The sequence below is a fragment of the Quercus suber genome, unplaced genomic scaffold (assembly GCF_002906115.3).
Source record: "Quercus suber isolate HL8 unplaced genomic scaffold, Cork oak 2.0 scaffold_272, whole genome shotgun sequence".
NCBI lineage: Eukaryota > Viridiplantae > Streptophyta > Magnoliopsida > Fagales > Fagaceae > Quercus > Quercus suber.
Genome location: NW_027069728.1, coordinates 856,701 through 874,078, shown reverse-complemented (window position 1 = coordinate 874,078; position 17,378 = coordinate 856,701). Strand labels below are relative to the sequence as shown.

Below are 17,378 nucleotides of genomic sequence, written 5' to 3'. Positions count from 1 at the left end.
ATACTGATGTTTCTAAATTTGTTCCTGTCTGTCACTTTTGTGGTGTCCATGTCACATTCGTCCAAATTGTCATAAATTGAAATTTAAGCATTCTGTGTTTCAATCTAAGATATGTAATGATATTTCTCTTGCCATAAGTCCAAATAAATTATTTCATATGCTTTTGAAAAATTTGAGCTTGCTGGCTTGTGAAAGGAAATTGCAGGATTTTAGTCTTTCTCAGAAGATTGGTGTAATCCTTCAAATACACTCTGCTTCACATGGATTTTCACCTACAAAGCCGAAGACTCATGCTAGATTGGTGAGAAAAGATTCTCCAAGGTGAGTGTTGCTAACTTGTCTCTGATTTAATTCTTTTAATTAATTGTGGACATATTTTGTTCTGTTTTTGGTCGTGTTTTTTTTAGGTTGTTTTTTATTTTAAAAAAAATCCAAAAACATTGAAAATTTTCAAAAAGACAAAAATATTTTATTTTGTGTATAGTTTTTCTTTTTGAGGATTATATGAATTATGATATCCCTCTCTTGATTTAGAATATGCTTGACATTGTGGAGAAACTTGAATAGTATGTGTGCTAAGCTATTTTTGATTTTGTGTGAGTATGTACTAATTTGTACATGTACTTAAGGGTTAATTAAGAAATTGATATTTCTTGTTTATGTACCCTCTATAGCTTAATTAAGCATTGTCATGCATTGCATTTGCATTGTTCATTTAGCATAATATGTGTTTTTCTTTTTCTTTTTTTTGGTCATATAGTTTTTAAAACCAAAAATATTTTTGTGTTTTGTATTTCACATCTTGGATTTATAATCAAGGATTGGTCATATTATCTTTACATAACAAGTTTATGTACCTTGTTTAGTTTTGATGAGCTTATTTCTTGCACTTTACTAGTTTGAGCTTAGTAGTGCATGTTGTGTGAGAGATATTTATAGTTTTTGATCACTTTGTCTTGATCTTGAAGTCACATGTCTTTGACTGTCGGACTTGATCCTTTTGAGAAAGGCATAAATAACTATCTCACCACTGTTCACTAGCCAATCATGAACACCTTAGTGCATATCATAAGATTCTATGCTCGAAAAAGTGTGGCATATGCACAAAAAGAACATAAGGTGTAGCCTCAGTTTAATTGCTTAATGCTTAAAATTGATGTGTACTATTAGGCTTGATGCCAAACCACATAATTAAAATTGGTGTGAACATTATCATGGCTTTTTAATAAGCTTCTGAATAAATTAAAATTGGTGTGTATATTATGAAGCAAAATTCAAGAAATTTACATGATTGCAAGCTTATGTTCTAGGAGATGTGGGAGTTATATAATGTAACTGTTTAGGTGATAGTCTCTTTTAAATTCTATATGATGAATTTTGTAGATTTTGTGATTGATTGCTATTCACATATCATCTCACATGTATCTCAAGCTTTTGCTAGTTACACACACTATACAAGTTACTCTTTGTTAAACTTGGTACATTTTATTGTGTGTGATCTTGTTGTGGCCATCCAAGATTAAAAATTCCTTGATCTTAATGCAAAATGTGTTTAAAGTGTGAGAAATTAGATATTCTAGAGCTTGAATGTATCCAAATTGGGGATTTGTTCAAATTAGGTTCAATTGATGCAATTGGCTTGTTGAATTGATGTAATTGATCATTATATTATGTATTCTAACTTGTGTGGTGATCAATTAGTCAAATTTTTCCAAAATCTTAACAAGTGGTATCAGAGCATGCATCATGACGTATTTTTTCACGCATCTTTTGTGTTTAGGATTCACAAGCATTCCATCCTGCAGTTTTGCAGTCATATCTCTCATTGTTTTCACACATCACATGCATACACTTTGCTACATTGGGTACTTAACTTGATCAAACAATTGATTGATTAATTTTTGAGCTATGTATTTTCTAGTATATGCCTTTTTTATGTGTGAACTGTAGAAAATATTTTTTTTAAGAGATATGATGGATAATCAATGTACAAATATTTTCTCTGCTCATGCAACTGTTTATGGGTCACACAGTGCCATGTTTGCATTTTATTGAAAGAAAGAATATTTTTTCTTCATATGTATCCTCAACTTAGTTTTTTAAAAACTTGGTTTGTGTCTTTTTATTTATTCCCCCCCCTTATTTTTCCCCAAAACTGTTTTTCCCAACACTTGTTTTGTGTTTCCTATTTTTATAGGGGGGATTTTTTTTTTAAACCTTTGTTGTTTATAGGGAGAGTTGTCTCTATTTTCTATAGAGTTAAAGTGGTTTGTGTCCCCTTGATTTTCTATTTTCTCTTATCCTTTATTATGTATGGTGACTGTTTACTCTTTGTATGAGTTGTCTTTGTCAATACGTGACAAAAAGAGGGAGAAATTATTGGTTTATGGGAAACATGTTTGTCTTATTTAGGGGGAGTTGAAATTATTTTTTAAAGGGGAGAATATAAATAAAAACTTTTTGCTGTATCTAACTTAGGGGGAGAGTTAGTTTACTTATGTTTTTATTTCTGTTTCTTGTTCACTGCTCATTGATTTATATTTATGAGTTATTCATGCTATATGTCTTTGTTTTATGTTTTGTGAAGTCAAGAATTTATTTGTTGATTTACTGTTTTTTTGTCACACGTGCATTTATGCGTTTTGTTTAGTGTTTCAGGAAATATACAGGTTGATTCAATTGAGTTGTTGTCTACACTTGCAACTAATGGATAGTAGTTAGGATTGAATTTGTGTTATGAGCATTATTTTTGTAAAGGGCTTTTATTTGTAAACTTTGAACTTTTAATTTGAGTTTTATTACGGATTCCCAAAGGGGGAGTTTGTTAGGTTCTAAAGACTTAGAATTTTATGTATTTAGAACTCTAATGTATATTGTTGGCAAACCATGATCAAAACAGGTTGTTAGTCTTGTTTAGGCTTGCTCAAAGTGTGGGCGTTTTACGTAAAGTTAGAATCAAGTGGCTGCAGAAGTATTAGTGACTTTCGGCTTGGCTCGATCGATCGAAAATTAGACTCGATCGATCGAATCTCAAGCAGAACGTTTTTCTGCAGAATTTTCCAACTCAGCCCAAGCCTATTAAGGATTAGGGTTTCAGATCTACTTCTCCCACTATATAAAGGAAACCCTAGCCATGTTTTTATAGTAGCTCTAGATGCTCTTGTTGCTCACATTTTGCGGTTTGTGTGAATCTCTTGTAAGATCCTTGAGGAGTTTTCCTTCACATAAACTTAGGGTTTTTAAGGTAGAGATATTATCAACACCTTGATGATCAACTCAGTTGCTACCATTGGAGCTTAAAGAAACACAAGCCGGAGTGCTTGTATCTTGTGGAGAATCCAAGAAAGAATGAGTTCGTGGATTCGGAACTTACACGTGTTCGTGTCAGTAAGTTCTACTGATGGGTAGCATTAGGAAGTTAAGCGGGGAGTTTATAAGTCCTTTTGTATGAACTTCGATTCTTTCATATAGTGGATTCAAGTTTACCTTGAAGATAGCTAAGTCAAATCCTTCCTAGGTTTTTACTGTGTGGTTTCCTAGGTCATCATATCATTGTGTCATTTATTTTTCCGCTGCCTTATATTCTTGATATAATTGTTTGATTGTGTAACCTAGATTTGCATAATTTGACTAAGTTAGTCACTTGGCTAATTAAATAAGCTAATCTGGTCGGGTTAAGGGGTCTAAAAACCGTTCAACTTTGTTTCGCGTTTATTTACTGTGTTTGTACCTGTTACTTTTGTAAGCTTTTAAGGTTTTTAGGTCTTTGTACCCATGCTATGTAGCTTTTGTACTTGATGGTAAATGTCATGCATTTCTCTTTCAATACACCACTTTTGTGCCCTAGTAGGATTTTATTCCTAGATGCATATACTTCTTGTACTGTGCATTGGTTGAGTGTTGGTCATTCAAGTGATTTGCTTTATACTTAGCTTGAATGTCCAGATGTTCATTCCAAGTGTGAATGAGCATTGTGTTCACTATCTTACAATGATTGCTTGTTTGGTCAAGCCATGGTCTATTACTTTATTCCATTTTGCTTGATCACAATGTGATTGCTCCATATGCATTACAAGTTTTCTGCATACAATGAACTTTTTGTGTTATTGTCTTTCAGGAGATTTTTTGGTCTTATGGTTCAAGAGCTTCACAGATTCTAGAGTTAGGTATGAGTGAGTTTTCCAACTGTTACCAACTCACGCGTTAAGTCTAGAGTTTGTTGTAGGGTTTTGTCACGGAATAGCCAAAGGGGGAGATTGTAAGGTTGAATTTAATCAACCATCTTGTTGGCTTTATTCCGTGCCAATTTACTTGTATTTCAGCACTTAGAAACTTTGTATTTAGGTGGGATTCATGTAAGATTAGTGAGTAAGAGAGTGTGAAGAAATGCTCAAGAAAGTGCAAGAATACAGGGCTTCGCAGCTGGGACTCGCGGGTGACTCGTGATTGGCAAGCCGCCAAATTCAGCACACAGGTGAAGCGTGCAAAAAGATGAACAGTCACGCCAGCTGGAGCACTACAGGGCAAAAAATCCAGCCTGGCCATTCTGTTAGCTCACGGCTTGAACTTGCGACTTAGCCAAGTCGGGAGGCCAAGCCGCCAACCAGCTCTGTTTTGAAAAACCTGACTCTTCGCATTCCAATCTCACCCTAGTATAAATACCTCTTAAACCCACGAAATGTAGAGAGCTTCCAGAGAGAATTTTGAGAGAGAAACCCTAGAGAAAACAAGATTGATTCATCCACAATTTTCACCTAAGACACTCTTCAAATTCTTTGTTGGAAATTTAGACCCCTTAAACAACCAGATTGTAACTCATTTGTTTTTATCCTGAACTTGAAGTTTTTGTCTTGGGCTTCAATGTAGACCATTCTAAACTAATGAGACTTAGTTTTTGTCATGGTTTGCCAACATTACAAACTCAGAACCTAACAATCTCCCCTTTTGGCAATCCGTGACAAAACACATATACAACATAATGCCCATATACAATAAAATGCCCAAATACATCACACATCCCAATCTAAGACTCCTAACCTAAAAGTTGCAAGAAGAGGTAGAAGGTCTTGATCAGAATGTACCTGTCTTTCCTGAAACACTCAACAAACACATCACCGCATGTGTGGAAAGAAAGACATATAAACAATAATATCAAACAGAATATTAAACCTCTCCCCTAAGTTAGATACATCTAAAATGTTTTTATATTCTCCCCCTAAACAAAACAAACAGGTCATCTATGTCTCCCTCTTTTTGTCATGTATTGACAAAGACTACCTAATTAGAAGGTAGACAGAAAATATACGCAACAAAGTAAGAGAAAAAGAGACAACTCCCCCTATGAAGAGCAACAACTCCCCCTATGAAGAGCAACAACTCCCCCTAAGAACCACAAAGGTTTAAAAAAAAAGATTCTCCCCCAAAAAAATATAGGAAAAACAAAATAAGTTTTGGGAAAAACAGTTTTGGGGAAAAATAAAGGGGGTAGGGAAAATAAAGACACACAAACCAAAGCTAAAAACTAAGGTGAGGATACACATGAAGAAAAAATATTCTCTGTTTCAATAAAATGCAAACATGGCACTATGTGACCCATAAACAGTTGCATGAGTAGAGAAAATATTTGCACATTGATTATCTATCATATCTCTTAAGAAAAATATTTTCTACAATTCACACATAAGAAAAAACATATACTAGAATGCACAAAACTCAAAAAGTAATCAATCAATTTTTAAATCAAGTTGAGAACCCAATTTAGCAAAGTATATGCATGCTATGTGTGAAAACAATAAGAGATATGATTGCAAAACTGTAAAATGGATACAAAAATAACGCAATGCATGTGAATCCTAAATACAAATGATGCATGAAAAAGTTTTGGTCAAAAACATAGAAACTGAAAATATTTCAATTTCGATCGATCGAGTATCGATTGAACATCAATCGAGTCAGGCAGACTCAAATCTAAAATTTCAATCGCAATTTCGATTGATTGAAAAACAGGTTCGATCGATCGAAAGTCTGGAAAAATTAGATATTTGAAAAACAGAGCATTTTAAAGCAGAAACTCCTCAAAGCACATTGTTTTTAAAAAAAAAAAAATGCATGAGTATGAGATGAAAATTTTTAATCTACATTTTTATCTACATGCATCATACATTCACCACGGTTAAATGTTGATTGCAAAGTTAGGTGTCTCTTTCATACATTGACATTCGCTTTTCAAGCTCTGCCAATGAGGGGCATTCTGTTGACACCCCATTTTGCAACCCGCATTTAACCTCACATGGAGGGCAAAATGGTACTTTCACTTTAAAAATATGCATCTTGATTCTAGCCATTAGACTCATTTCACCAAAATGATCTTGATGTTGTAACGATCAAATCGACTGGTCATAAGCCCTAATCGGACCATTAGATTGAAAGTTATTATCAAACCAAGTTTTAATGGCTAAGATGTACTATCACAAATTGAGTCCGACTATATGTGATTATGAACAATTGATTTCAATTGGTTATAGGTGTAATCAATTTGAGATCAATGATGTGTCATAATTTAATTGGTTAGGACTACATTTTATGGTGAGGTTGCATACACCTAATTAATTAGATAGTTAAACATTAATTATTCAATGAGTAATTTGTGTAATTATATTTTAATTAGAGTAAATTGGGAACCAATTAATTCTAAAATGGGAGTGATTGGAGCCATTTAATGTTAATTGGGAGCTAATTTGGGACCTATTAATGTTAATTGTGCTGAAACCATTTTCTAACAAATGCCCTATGCTGACCATTTTATCAATATCTCTCAGAATATTTTGAATCTGTGAATGAGGTTAATTTTCCCAGAAACTAGACATCCGGGGCTTCAATTTGAGCACAAGAATGAGACAATTCCGATCAGAATTGGGTCAGATATGATTTTTCGAAGTTAGCTCTACAAGCTGTTACAGCAGCTACGGGAAAACCGAATTTTGGCTTGCTCCCTACTCCCACCAATTTCTCCATTTAATGCACCAGATTTTCCCCAAGGCTAAAATGAGGTCTAGGTTCATAATCCTTGTCAACCCTCATTAAATGGCCTTTCATTCATATTCCCTCCACTACCACTATATAAACCCTTACACTCCTTCATTCCAAGACACAAAAAAAAAACCCCCTCTCTTCTCCTCTCTTGAGTTCTAGTGAAGTTGAGTAGTCTTGTCATATCTTAGTCTTCCTGAGACTCAAGGTATTGAGTGAGACTCACTCTCCCTCTCCTAGCTCTTCTTTTCCTCCACCCTTAGGATCTCCCTCAAAAGTCTCCTCCTCCACCATATGGATCTTACATGAAGGTATAACCTCTTTCCCTAATTGTTTTTTATGTTACCATGATAAGAGTTTAAGATTAAAGCATGATAGTAATCATTTGAATATGTTTGAATGTTCTTAATTGTTCTTATATGTTCTTCACATGTTCTTGGTTGTTCATCACATGTTCATGTATAAACACTAGTTTTAATCTTAAATCTACATCAAAAATATGAAAAACATGTTTCTTTTATAATTCTTTCAAGTCCTTGAATCTAGGATATCACCATACACACACATTCACTAGAATTTATTTGTCAATCCAAATGAAGTGCTTAATAAATTGAATTATGGTTTATCACATGCACACACTTTAAATTCAACATGCAAATTGATTGATAATATATTGGATGATGTGATATGAATGTTGGCCACCATAGTCTAGAAGACCGGTTTCACTGGGCAAGGTGGGTGCCTAACACCTTCCCACCTTGTAACATAGCCTCCGAACGTAGATCAAGGGTTAGTAGATCAAGTGCTTATCCTTGTAATTTTCAATTTCTAGATTGTAACTAGGAAACAAAGCCATATACTTTATCTTAGAGTGTATCTAGGACCAAAGCCGTGTAATTTCCTATGTTCAATGTAAATTCAATTTCAAATTAATAAAATGACAAAATTTTCAATTATGGTTTTCTTATTTATTTCAAAAATTAAATAAGTGGCGACTCCATTGTAAAACCCTTAATCTAAGGGGGAAAATATAACTAGTCGAACCTCCATTTTGAGAGGCAATAATACGACTCCACCCATTCACGTGGGTTTGGCCTAACAAACATAAAAATGGGCCGGGGGCGCGGTCTCTCACAGGTAGATTAGGCTTGTGGGGTCTATTGCTATTCATGTATCCCAACTACATTTTCTAGTGGATTATTAATCGCTTGGAGGGTGACGGAGAGGTTTTATGCCGAGGGCTTTGGTTTCTTCTTCGATAACACATCGTGTGTTGTCCTTGTGTTTGCATCTCTCTTCCCTTTGTGATTATTTAGTTTAAAGATAAAATAGTAAATAACATCTGATTAGTATGAAATTTGACATGTGTGTTAAGAACATAAAAAATATATAATTCAAATAAAATTTAGTTACAAAATTGGTTGTAGTCTAAGACTATAACCTTATTCAATATCTTTTTATTGGAGATAAATTTTGACAAATCCACCATTGGATTAATTATATCTTCTTTTTATATCCTCAATGCTTGTAAAATTTCAATAAAATTAAAGATTAATAGTTAAGTCATCAATAAATTATTTAAATTGTAAGTTTTGGTAACATAAAATTATGTATAAAATATAAACTTATAAATCACAGTAAATAATATTAATATTTGATCGATACAAAATTTGATATACATATTAAGAACATGAGAAACATGCAATTCAACAATTAGATTTTCAAATTATATAGTAATGTTTATTTTATTGAGTAACTTTGTCCATATAATTCAATAATTAGATTTTCAAAATACATAGTCATGTTAATTTTATTAGTGGGAGTTGTAGCCCTAGGTTATTACTAAGTTTGTAGCCAAAATTTATTTTAAATAAATTCTACTCATACACACCAAAGTAACTAAGGGGTAGTATTTTTCATGAAAAAAAAAACTAAGGGGTAGTATTTATGTACTAATATTTTTAACCAATTAAAAAAAAAAATGAATACATTATATTTATAGTCACAACATAATGACAAATAAATTAGAAAGAGAACGAAGCCTGGGTTAGTGTAATATAATTTTTTTAAACAATTCATTTAGTTAATGTGGCATAACATTCCATAACAAATTTTGTAACAACAAAATTATTAAAATTATTATTTTTATTAAAATACATCAACATTCCATAGGAAATTTTAATTTATTATTTTTATTAAAATACACCACCATATGCTTATGCAGCTAGTATTTAGATCCATTTGAGAACATCAAAGGTTGAAACCCATATTGAAGACTTGCTTGCCAAACTTTCTCCATGTTGGACATTGTGTAACCACACTCATGCTCATTCCATCCTTCTAATGCATGCACTATCCCAGCTATACGCCACGCACTCATCACCCTTCTTGGCAACCAGTTCTGCGATCAAATTTAAAGCTTTCTATAAATATTCATAGTTTTGCAATATGTTGTTGCTTGGAGAGAGTGCTCTATCAAAACTCAAAAGTGGCTTTTACTTTAAAATTTGGTTATAGTTTGTAAAATTGAATGTAAATGCTCAAGAAAAAACATCATTTAGAGTAATATTACGAACCTCACAAGAGTGGACATTCTCAAGAGAAGTGGGAATTAACATTGCTGGTGTGCTATGGTATAGGCAGTCCTTTCGAAATTTCTTTGGTGGAAATTGTGAATAGGGAATAAATAATGTTCCTTTTGGCACTTTTAACTGTTCTTCTTCAGTCAATTCATCTCCCACTAACCATATCTATAAGATAGTAGAATGTTTACGTGTAGAAATTAAATGATCTCAATTAATTTGTGAATAATAATATAAATCTTTAGGAATAAGGTAACAAGAACAAATATTATATGTTATAACTAAGTATAAAGGTTGAGATAATGGATCAGGATGTTAGACTTATGGTTAAATGATTAAATTCACCATTTCCTAACAGCTTAAGCTTTTGGGACACTCAGTAATTTAACATGGTATCAGAGTAGGAGATCTTGAGTTCGATCCCTGGCTTTACTCTACCTCTCATTTAAAATGTTAAATTCCCACTTGTTGGGCCCCCACTTATTAAGGGGAAGTTTAGGCCCATAAGTTAGGGGAGTGTTAGACTTATGGTTAAGTGATTAAATTCACGATTTCCTAACAGCTTAAACTTTTGGGACAATCGGTAATTTAACACAGGAAAAGTATTTAATGGTTCACCTTTTGGCTGTAACTTTTGGAAAGGATCAAACTATTCTCAGAGCAAATCTCCAACGATTTGCTAATCTTCATGTACTCATCCTGCTGTAATGTAGCTACCTAAAATGAGCTCAACACATGTTAGAAGATAAAAAATTTGAAAACATATATCTAAGCAGTGGGGACTATGGTAATTGGCCATGGGCCCCCTGGCCTTTTAAAATTCTTCCTCCCTCTCATAGTTTTCATAAAGAATAAAAATTTATATGTAAAATTTAACTATTAGTTCTCTTAAATTTTAAAAAAATTATACTACATTTATAAATGACTAAATTATTTATTTTTGCTTTTTTTTTTTAATTACTTTTATGGCATACGTAATTCAGTTTGTATCCAAGATATATTTTTAGACAAATAGATAGGCTTATCTAAATGATTGATGCATCATTTTTTTTAATTACTTTTATACCATATACGTAAATCACTAAATCAAACCGTCATTTATTTTAATTATTTCATTTTCAAATAGAAAATATCTTCTACTTTTGTTAAAATTTTCGTTTAGAGAATTAAAGATATGGAAACTATTATATTATTTTTATTTTTATTTTATTGTTATAAGAAATGAAAATTGCGAATTTTGTGGTTAGGAGTTAGAGATCCATATTTTATATCATTTATGAAAAGTAAAGTTATTATTTTAAATTTTATCATTCTTATATTTTTCTCATATTACATTGTATATATTTAGGAACGTAAAGTGACATTTAATATTTTAAGAATATGTTTCTCAAAAAAATATTTTTAGTATTTAAATTGAGTAAATCTTTATAGGTTTCATCACAATGTTTGAAATTATCAGTATACTTCAATAGTATAGTCTCTAAATTAGTTTTAAAATATTTGAAAATATTAATTATGATTTAAAATAATAAGTTTTAAATCATATTACAATAGTACGTTTTATTTTACCAAAATTAGCTTGACCGCTTGAAAAAGTTTCAGACTCCGACACTAATTATAACCCCTGCTATAGACTACATATGAACGTAGAATTTGAAGCTAGGTTGGTTAGATGAAACATTAAATCAAATACCAGGACTGTATCTAAAGCTTATTTTGGTGGTGAGAAACAAAGAATAAGTAATGGGGCTGCACTTTTTGCTTTCAAAATAATGTTCCAATTATGAGTACCGGTCTTATTACAACATGAATATGAGGGGTTAAACATACCTGAATGCCCTGTTTGCATAAATCAACTGCAATTGCACAGGCAACCTTAGTGATTTTGCCTCGAAGGAGCACTTGGGTTGTCCCTTTGGGAATGCTATTTAGCACAATGGCAGCTGCGAGGCTACTTCCATCTACCACCTTTATTTTCAGTTGAGGATTCCTCTTGACATAAACTCCACCATATCCGTTGAGTTCCTCCCCCTACAAAACATTCGATGTATTGAGAGAGAGAGATAATATCATGTATCGACCTATCATATGTGAATATGTTGGGTGTAGTATACACATGTTACTAGAAGTCCCATACACCCCAAAAAAAAAAAAAAATTTTGAATGGAAAGAAATTTAAGAATTAATATAATATAATCGAGTCAAATTCTTCTTAATTTTTGGATTAAGTGTCACTATATTTTATATAAGATTTTATTAATCTCTCTCAGTTGCTATCTCACTAGCACCATTGTAAGAGAGAACAAATTTAAGGCCACCAATATTTCACATGAGAAAGAAGTCCCACTGAACTAGTAAATTACGTCGCTAATTAAGGGCACTCACATTAGCGCTTGTATAATAGAAAAAGTATTATATTTTAGCCAACTAAACCCAAAATTCACCCATATCAATTTAAGCAAAGATTGTAAAAATACATGGTTGTTATAATAACTGTGTAAATTTATACTGACATTATTCATTATACATTTTGTTTTTAATCCTTTCTTTACATATCCCAAGAATGAAGGAAAATAGTGGATGATGTTAAAAAAGATAAACAATTAAATTTTTTTGATATTTTAATGAAATGTAATGTAAAATAGATAATTTGATATGAAGTATTTCAAAAAGTATGTAAAAAAAAGAAAAAAAAAAGGTTTATGCTAAAATAGACAGAAATTTTGCATGAATTGATGTAAATACTCTAATAATTAGTTCCGATATATGAAAAGAAGTTTTTGTTATTTTTAAATTACATAAAGAAAAAGGAAAAACTGATACTTACCTGGTTCAAGAGACCTAGACTTAACACTTTGACGCCTTTTTTCTCCGCTTCAAGTATGGCTTGCTCAATCAAATCATTGATAGAGTTCTCATGCGATCGCAAAAAGTACTGTAACAATATGTAGATAAATAGGAAAGCAAAATAGCATAATTATTGATTGAAAATTTGGAATACATTGGTTACCAACAAGATTACTTTATAAACGATGAAAAATGCTTGTTTAAGTTGGGGAAGAAACATCTAACAAAACTACAAAATTAAGAGCTGGTGGTGAAGATTTTTCTTACTTGTACACTGTACTTCGGGATGACCCAGGTTTGCAAGGTGAGCATATTGAACTGGTTCCTCTCAACAACAAATGTACGACCGTAAATCCATGTTAACATCGTAGACAATAATGTCAGGGGCCACATTAACCACATGTACCATTTTGAGGTGTGAGGGCTAGATGCCAAGTAAGAAAGTCCAAGCCTCAAATGATAGATCGAGTCTAGTGGTGTGAGATGTGTTAGATGCACTACGTGTGGCACTTTTTCTTTCTTCTTGAGAGAAATTTCATAAAGTGTGTCACTGGATTTGTCCATAGTACCATAGATGTAATCATAAAGAGGCATGAAAAGACAGTAGTTGGTTCGAAATTGCGTATGATGTAGAGAGTGAAACCTGTGGTAAGCGGAACTGTTAGAATATTTATTAAGTACTCAAGTTAATATAAGATTTTTTTTTAATATAAATTTAAATTCTTGAGATAAGTGATTATTTATAGTTTTTTTTTTAATATTTTTTTTATTTAGAATTCTCATGTAGAATGAGGTGTTCTTCTGTTTCAAATATCAAATGTATAAGGTACGATCATGTATTTTCTTTTTGGGGAAAAGGTGCCATCAGTATCTTGATAATTAAGAGAGCATCTCTAGCTATTTCCCTAACAAAAAAAAAAAAAATTTAAACTTTTTGGTAAGATTATAATACACAGTAACTTATAGTAACTTTTTATTATGTTAATATCTTTAAGATCTTATCGTGAATTACATGTTTATGTTAAATTTTGTGTTAATTGGATATTGTTTCCTACTTAATTCACAAACTCATCTTTAAGGTGGTGTTAAAAGTTGTGACAAAAATTAAGTTGTGTTCCTATATTTTCTTACCTTCTTTTTTGTTCCTAATTTTAAGATTAAAAAAAAAAAAAAACTTAGAACTTAAACGTTCTATATAAGAGAATGAAACAACTATTGATCTCTATTTGTCTTGAAATTTTGTAATAATTGTGAAAGTTATAAGAAGAAAATATAATCCAATGTTAAACTTATCAAAATATACGTCTAATAAAAAAAATTAAAATTATTAGATGGTGGAACATTATTAAAAGCTACACCTAATATAACTTGAATAATGCTTTTCATTAATATAAAATAACTCATGCATCCAAGTATATGATCAAACCTATGGTCTCATGCTACCAATGTCCATGGGTGAAATGCCAGTTGGTTTACAATCTACTGGTTAAATTTACCTAAATCAATAAATATCTATGTTCTTGTTTTCATAAGCTAGTTCAGTATACCATGTTGAAATCATCATCCTCTGGAAGTCGGTCATCTTAACAAATAATTTGGTGATTTTTGGAACAATCCAAATTTTAAGAAGTTGCATACATTTTTTTCTTCACGTTTCTTTTTTTCTTTAATGCGTGTATGTTTAGATGCACACATGTGTGTGAAAAGAGAGAATAATAAATCAAGAACTTAAATAAAGAATTATATAGAAGATGGTTATGACTTACGAAGGAGTGTACATGAGAAACTTGAGCGGAGGAAACAAAGAGAACAACCACTTTGGAATAAACTCAAAATTACAGTGACCCATGTTATTCATGAAATCAACATAAGTAAAATAACCGACAATAGAGGCCAAAGAAGCAGTTCCCGTCAAGACGAGTGTCATTGTTGTTATAGAAAAGAGCATGTAATATGTTATAAGCTCGGAAAATGGATGTATGACAGCTGCCATAAAAAAAGAAAAAAATTATGTAAATATAAGAGTATGATTGTGAGATAAATATTATGGGTGTAGTTTACCCATTCTTTAAAACTTATTCTATATAATAGCTTGTTAATGCAACTTCTTTAAAGATGAAAAAATTTACAGACTATTTACATATATAATATTTACAGAATTCAATTGTAGATTATCACACCAATCAGTTATTTTAAAGAATTCTTCTAAAAAAAAAAGTTATTTTAAGGAAGTTCGAAATCTTAACACATCTTCCGAGGGTAGCACAAATGATTAAGCCCATCGCATAAACATAACGGGTATGATACATAACTTATAAATGAAGGTTATTATTAGTTTGAATCTTCCCTCTCCTCTCTGGAATCAAACTTACTCGTAAAAAATAAAATGTCAAAAAGCTAGATCTCTCTCCATTTTTTTTTTTTTTGAGTTTTTAAGTTGACCATCAACTTGTGGGACATTACTGATTAATAATAATAATAATAATAATAATAATAATAATAATATGTTTACATTTATTGTGCATAGAATTAATTGTATACATTTCTATGAATAGTGTACAATATTATAGCTCATGCAAATGTGTACAATATTATATACATTTGTTTAATTTACAAAGTAAAATTTACATGAATTGTGAATGTGCATAAAGACATAATTTTCCATAATAATAATAATTAAAAAAAAAGTATTTATTATTATTATTCTAAAAGCCACCCATGGCACCATCTACTTGCATGAATGTGAGGTAAAGTATTAATTGATAAAATTCATCAATTTGTGACTAATAATAATTTATGAAAAGGCAAATGCAATAAAAACATATAGTAATAGGTTTTACACGTGATGGGCTCTGTGATAATTGAGGAATGATGGTGAGAATGATAGCGAGAGTAAAGGTAATGGTGGTGCAATGCTCTATGAAGCCAATAGTAGAGGAACTCCACTGGACCCGCATGAAGTAGAATTGCAAGAATTACTCCATCTGTTCTCCAAATGGGAAGGTGTGAACCCCCTGGCACAGCCGTGTTGACTAGGTATAATATGATTCCACTCAGAATTATTTGGTCATCCCTAAATATTAATAAAAAAAACGTAAGATTACAATTTCTACTTAATTTTTATGTGCATTAGATTTTGTCAATTTGTTCATATATGTTGCACTTGAACCTTCCATATTAATAGTTTGTAAGGTGCAACATATGTGAATAAATTGATAAAATCAAATGCATGTAAATATAGTTTGTGTGTGTTTTTGATGAGGTTGAGTGGATAGTTATGACTCATTTAAATTCTCTACTCTCATAAGCCTAGTCTAGCAGGTAGGGTATCACCATAGTCACGATTAGGTGGAAGATGTCAATTCATGTTACTCCCTACCTTTTTTTTTCTTTTTTTTTCAACAAAAAAAAAAAAAAAAAATTGTTTGCGTATAAAAATAAAATTAATACTAACCAACTTTGCTCTCTGTCGACTTGTTCAAATTGAAGACTCTTGTCAACAAGTAGGTTGTTGCCTTTTGCATTTTGGTAACGAGAAATACTAATCCATATTTGGTTGTGAAGCATCCTCCATAACAGAAGTGGGAGTATGAGAAAGTTGGTAAGGTCCCTTTTACTCTCTTCCTTGAATAGAAATGAGTATATGCTGTGTACCGCCCATGGAGCCAAGAGCAAATACTTCGATTGAATGAAACAATGAGAAGTTAGTATACGAAGTGCAAACCATTTAATCATATATACTTGTTCCTTTCCAAAAAAAGAAAAAGAAGAAGACGAAGACATAATTAAGCTTTTTTTAAGTTCGAGTCTTTATATACATGCATATATACTCCCAAAACTCGAGTGTGTGTGTGTATATATATATATGCATGTATATCTTTTGAGGTTAAAGGTTGCCAAGTATATACCAAAAAAAAAAAAAAAAAGTATATACATTTTTCCTTTCTTATACAGTGGTCCAAATCCGAACTTGTCCACGAAGGTGGACCAAAAAATCGAGTATTAAGCCCTAGTAGGCCACATTTCACAAAAAAAATAACAACCAAAACGCAATTTTTTTTTCCATCCTAAATAAAGGATATATATTGAAACAAAGAGAACGTTGTAGCAGCCATGGACCAAACTCCATAATACAGCCAACAACTACAAGGAGGCAGAGAAAAAAGAATACAACAATATACATAGAAAAGAATTCAAGAAACATAGGACTCCAAATATAATATTGTCATAAAACCTAACAAAAAGAAAGCTTCACAGACTACCAAGAAGGCAAGAACCCTAACTTTAAAGCAAATATTTTGTGGGGTGTGTGTCACTGACTGTGTGCGCAAAGAGAGAGATGTAACTTGGAAGGATTAGACAAAGACACCACCTTAAAGCTTCCAAGATGCTTCCATGGCCAATCGGAGAGAATTCCTGGATTAGAAGCCATTCTTTCTTTACTACTTTACTTGCTCTGCATATGCAACCCTTCGAAGGCTCATATATATATATATATATATAGTATATGCTATTAACCTTCTTCATTAATGCGGGGCCCATTACAATTACTTTTATATTAAATTTTTCTATATATATATATAATAATAAAATAAAAAACACATAAAATGTGTGTTTGTTGTAGATGACTACTGCTAGTGCCATAACTTGTGTCATAGGCAAATTGTGGTTAGTGGATGAGTAATGGTGGGTCCATGTGAAACTATATTGTGGTTGGTGGATGAGTGATGATGGGTCCATGTGAAACTATATTGTCATGATAATTAAGCGCCCATTTGAGGTGGCTAACGGTATTTGAAACTATATTGTCATGATAATTAAGCTCCCATTTTTTTGTCAAACTTGTTAAGATATAGTGTAAAAAAGAGCTAAACAGGTTTTTTTTTTTTTTTTTTTTTTTTTTTTTTTTTTTAATTTTTT

At 31.7% G+C, this 17,378-nt stretch overlaps 1 protein-coding gene across 3 annotated transcripts; it reads right to left on the bottom strand.

Annotated features, from left to right (window-relative positions):
• Positions 1 to 9,240: 9,240 nt before the first annotated feature.
• LOC112018104 (very-long-chain aldehyde decarbonylase CER1) lies at positions 9,241 to 16,890 on the bottom strand. 3 transcript variants are annotated; one of them, XM_024050618.2, is made up of 11 exons: positions 16,831 to 16,890; positions 15,913 to 16,136; positions 15,299 to 15,531; positions 14,225 to 14,444; positions 12,726 to 13,101; positions 12,439 to 12,546; positions 11,442 to 11,642; positions 10,230 to 10,328; positions 9,957 to 9,962; positions 9,606 to 9,779; positions 9,241 to 9,430 (listed from the first exon to the last, which is right to left on the bottom strand). In XM_024050618.2, exons 1-11 carry the CDS (start codon positions 16,888 to 16,890, stop codon positions 9,254 to 9,256), a joined length of 1,878 nt encoding a protein of 625 aa, XP_023906386.1. In that variant the 3' UTR covers positions 9,241 to 9,253. The 3 variants fall into 3 exon arrangements, with proteins under 3 accessions (XP_023906386.1, XP_023906384.1, XP_023906385.1); XM_024050616.2 differs by lacking the exon at positions 9,957 to 9,962; XM_024050617.2 differs by lacking the exon at positions 9,957 to 9,962 and having other exon boundaries at positions 12,732 to 13,101.
• Positions 16,891 to 17,378: the final 488 nt, after the last annotated feature.